This window comes from Propithecus coquereli, unplaced genomic scaffold, assembly GCF_000956105.1.
Source record: "Propithecus coquereli isolate 6110/MARCELLA unplaced genomic scaffold, Pcoq_1.0 Scaffold7, whole genome shotgun sequence".
In the NCBI taxonomy this organism is placed as follows: domain Eukaryota; kingdom Metazoa; phylum Chordata; class Mammalia; order Primates; family Indriidae; genus Propithecus; species Propithecus coquereli.
The window spans coordinates 22,921,002-22,924,001 of NW_012153062.1; the positions used below are offsets into that span (position 1 = coordinate 22,921,002).

Below are 3,000 nucleotides of genomic sequence, written 5' to 3' on the forward strand. Positions count from 1 at the left end.
AAATAGAGACCTCAAATTGTTTTAAATACCTGTCCTTTACTATACATATACTAATTTTATTAGCAATAGGTAACAAATGAGAAATTTCTGTAAGCTTGGCCTGTATCTTTCATACATTTAAAAATTAAGTTACCAAAAAAATTTACCACTTTCAAAGCAACACCCACCCACCCAGTTCTAGACCTGGAAATACCATGAACTAATGCCAATAATGGAAAAATAACTTATACAAACATGACAGAAATACACTTGCCATATCTCCTGGCCTGTCTGCAAATCCCCCGGTTTCTTCATCTTGACATGCTAAGATGAAACTACGCAATTTCTCTCTGTCAATCCAGTGAAGCCTTCCAATTATCTTTAGGGAAGCCAACACCCACCATGAATAACATACATCTGGTAACTAGGAAGGGAAAAAAAGGTCACAAAAAGTTGTCACAATTTTATTCTTTTATTTCCCTAGTTTTGAGAACAGTTTAAAAGGGGGTTAAGTCTCACTCTTAAGTAACCTAATGTTCAAACAGTAGGGGGCAGGAGGTAGGAAATCAAGGGATATACTGACTCGTGGTGCTTAAAATGCTTGCTTAGAATTAAAGATAATGAATGAGTAAGAGAACACTAAACTCCATTCCACACAATCTCTTTGTCAAAATCAATTGTAATTTCACACCCGTGGATGGACAAGAGTGTCTGGGTATGGATATCAGGATCAATGAGCATTTCAACTCAAGGGGTTCTACTTTTCCCAAAGGCAGTCTTTTTAGGAGATGTTACTGAAAAATTACAACAGAGGAAGATAAAAAGCTCATAGTCAACTTGCAAGAATACTGAACTGTGTGCAAGACAAAGCAGCAGCATTCACTCAAGGTTATAAAGCTAACACAACACAGCTTATGAAACAGTACCTTCTCTGGTCTTCCATTGAGTCCACCTGAGGGTAACTGTCGTTCACAAAGCCACCAACCAAGTAAATCAGAATTTACTTGGTGCAACTGACTGGTAATAGCCAGGAATCCTGTGCAACAATAGATCTAAAATTACAGACATAAAGTACATGTGTATAGTAATTTCTTGATAGTAAAACTGATAAAAACTATTCAAATTATTAAAACTTGACTTTGTATCTGAAGTTTTAATTTCTGATGTAATAATTTAACACCCAAAAATCCAAGCACACTATTACTAGGATCCAATTCTGCACTGAAATACTGTTGTCAAAATTTCTTCATGGCTAAGAATTTCACAATTATTTACATACAGAACGTTCTCTGGCACAAGTAAAGAGGTGCTCATTTAGCTCAGGGTAGGTAGGGATAGAATGTTTTCATCTGCATAGTTCATTGAAAATTAATGGAAGATGTAAATGTATTTTCGTGTTTATGAACCTACTCATGCTTGCTTGGGGTTAGAGGGGACCCACTACATAAAAGCAAGTTATTGTAAAAATACCACCCTTACTTAGCAATTAAACAACTCTTACACTGCATCCCGTATCAAACTCATCACCACATTCATATTAACAGACACTGAAATTACTACTGACACTGTTCCCCATTTTATTACATTGGTTATCTCTTCGAAATTGACACTAAATTTTAATCTGCATTAATAAATTACCTGCCCAGCATGGGATTCAGAACCTGGTCTGCAACCAAATCCACCATCAAAGTTCATACAGGATAAAACAAATTCAATTGCCTTTTCCACATTAATGGCATCAAGCTTCCCCTATTAACAGAAAAAAATGCCTACTGAATTCCACAGTATTCACGGGCACTTAATCATTTCAATACAGTATTCAAAACTTACCAATAGAGCCAAAGTTGCCACTGCACAAAAGGAGAATCTTGTATCAATTTCTCCTAAAGTAGAGAGAAATAAAAGCAAACCATGTTACCAGAGGCTTCTTATCATTATACACAGTTATGTTACCTAAAAACAAAACCTGTACAACTACCACATTAAATTTCCCATCATTCAAGCTTGACTTTTAGTCAGGAGGAAAGCTAAAGTTAAATGCCTTTACTTCTCAAGAAGCTAACAACTAGAAAATTGTTTTGTCAAAAATAGCAAGTTATCTAAGTTGCTTACGAATGCCCAGAAAAAGAAATGAACAGACCCAAAAGGACTAGTCATTTTTTAATAATGCAAATAAACTTCCTCTAAAGTAGATTTTCATATCCCATGAAGCAGCTGGTCTCTCTGGCCTGCACTGTGTTCATCCCTGAAACAGAGATTATCTGGATTTACCAAATAAAATTCTATTTCCTCCCTCCACACAAATATTCAGTAAGTTTGTAAAGTTCTTGGAGTATGTTTCCCTTTCTAGCAAGTAGTTTCAAAACTTTACAAAGCCACCAAATATTGGGGAAAAAATTTCACCTACCTTATCTGGCCCCCTGTGTTCCAGTGCTCCTGTATGCTGACATAACTACCACAGTGCATGCTGGAACTTCCAGCAGACCATTAACTCCAGTTAGACCAGCTGCTTAGTGGGACCTGAAAAAATGAAAAACTTAAAAAAAAAAAAAATCCTTATAAATAGGTCACTAGCAAAGCCAGGGCATTGTAATGTCGCTATTTTGGGTAGCATGGGTCAAACTGAACATTACCTACCCCAAATGTCTCCAGCAAAAGAACCATCTTCTTTCTGCAGACTTTGAACATATTCCACAACTTTGTTTATGTCAATAACATTAATACTATCATACAGAGTAAGAATCTGCAATGAAGACAAATATTAGGTAAATATTCCTTCAAGTTTATTCTATGCTGTTACCAACTCCCTGTAAGTTGTCACACATGTCCTTTTGCCTATGTGTATTAATCTTTTCTCAAGTATGCAGACCATCTTGTTATTTAATAAAATTATAGGTATTACCAACAAACTCAAAACTTTAACAATATAATTCTCTGCATATAAATTGTAACTTGGCATTCCAAGATACTGAAATATACCAACTCACATATACAGAAATAGATTTTAAACCACCACGTGTA

At 35.5% G+C, this 3,000-nt stretch overlaps 1 protein-coding gene across 1 annotated transcript in view; it reads right to left on the reverse strand.

Annotated features, from left to right (window-relative positions):
- The window catches only part of RABGGTB (Rab geranylgeranyltransferase, beta subunit), a 16,710-nt gene that overhangs the window by 789 nt on the left and 12,921 nt on the right, over window positions 1-3,000 (reverse strand). Inside the window, exons 2-6 of the mRNA XM_012661040.1 lie at window positions 2,617-2,722; window positions 1,810-1,862; window positions 1,618-1,728; window positions 906-1,031; window positions 248-403 (exon numbers count right to left, since the gene is read on the reverse strand). Coding sequence (XP_012516494.1) covers window positions 248-403; window positions 906-1,031; window positions 1,618-1,728; window positions 1,810-1,862; window positions 2,617-2,722 — 552 coding nt within the window. The remainder of the gene's footprint in view (window positions 1-247; window positions 404-905; window positions 1,032-1,617; window positions 1,729-1,809; window positions 1,863-2,616; window positions 2,723-3,000) is intronic.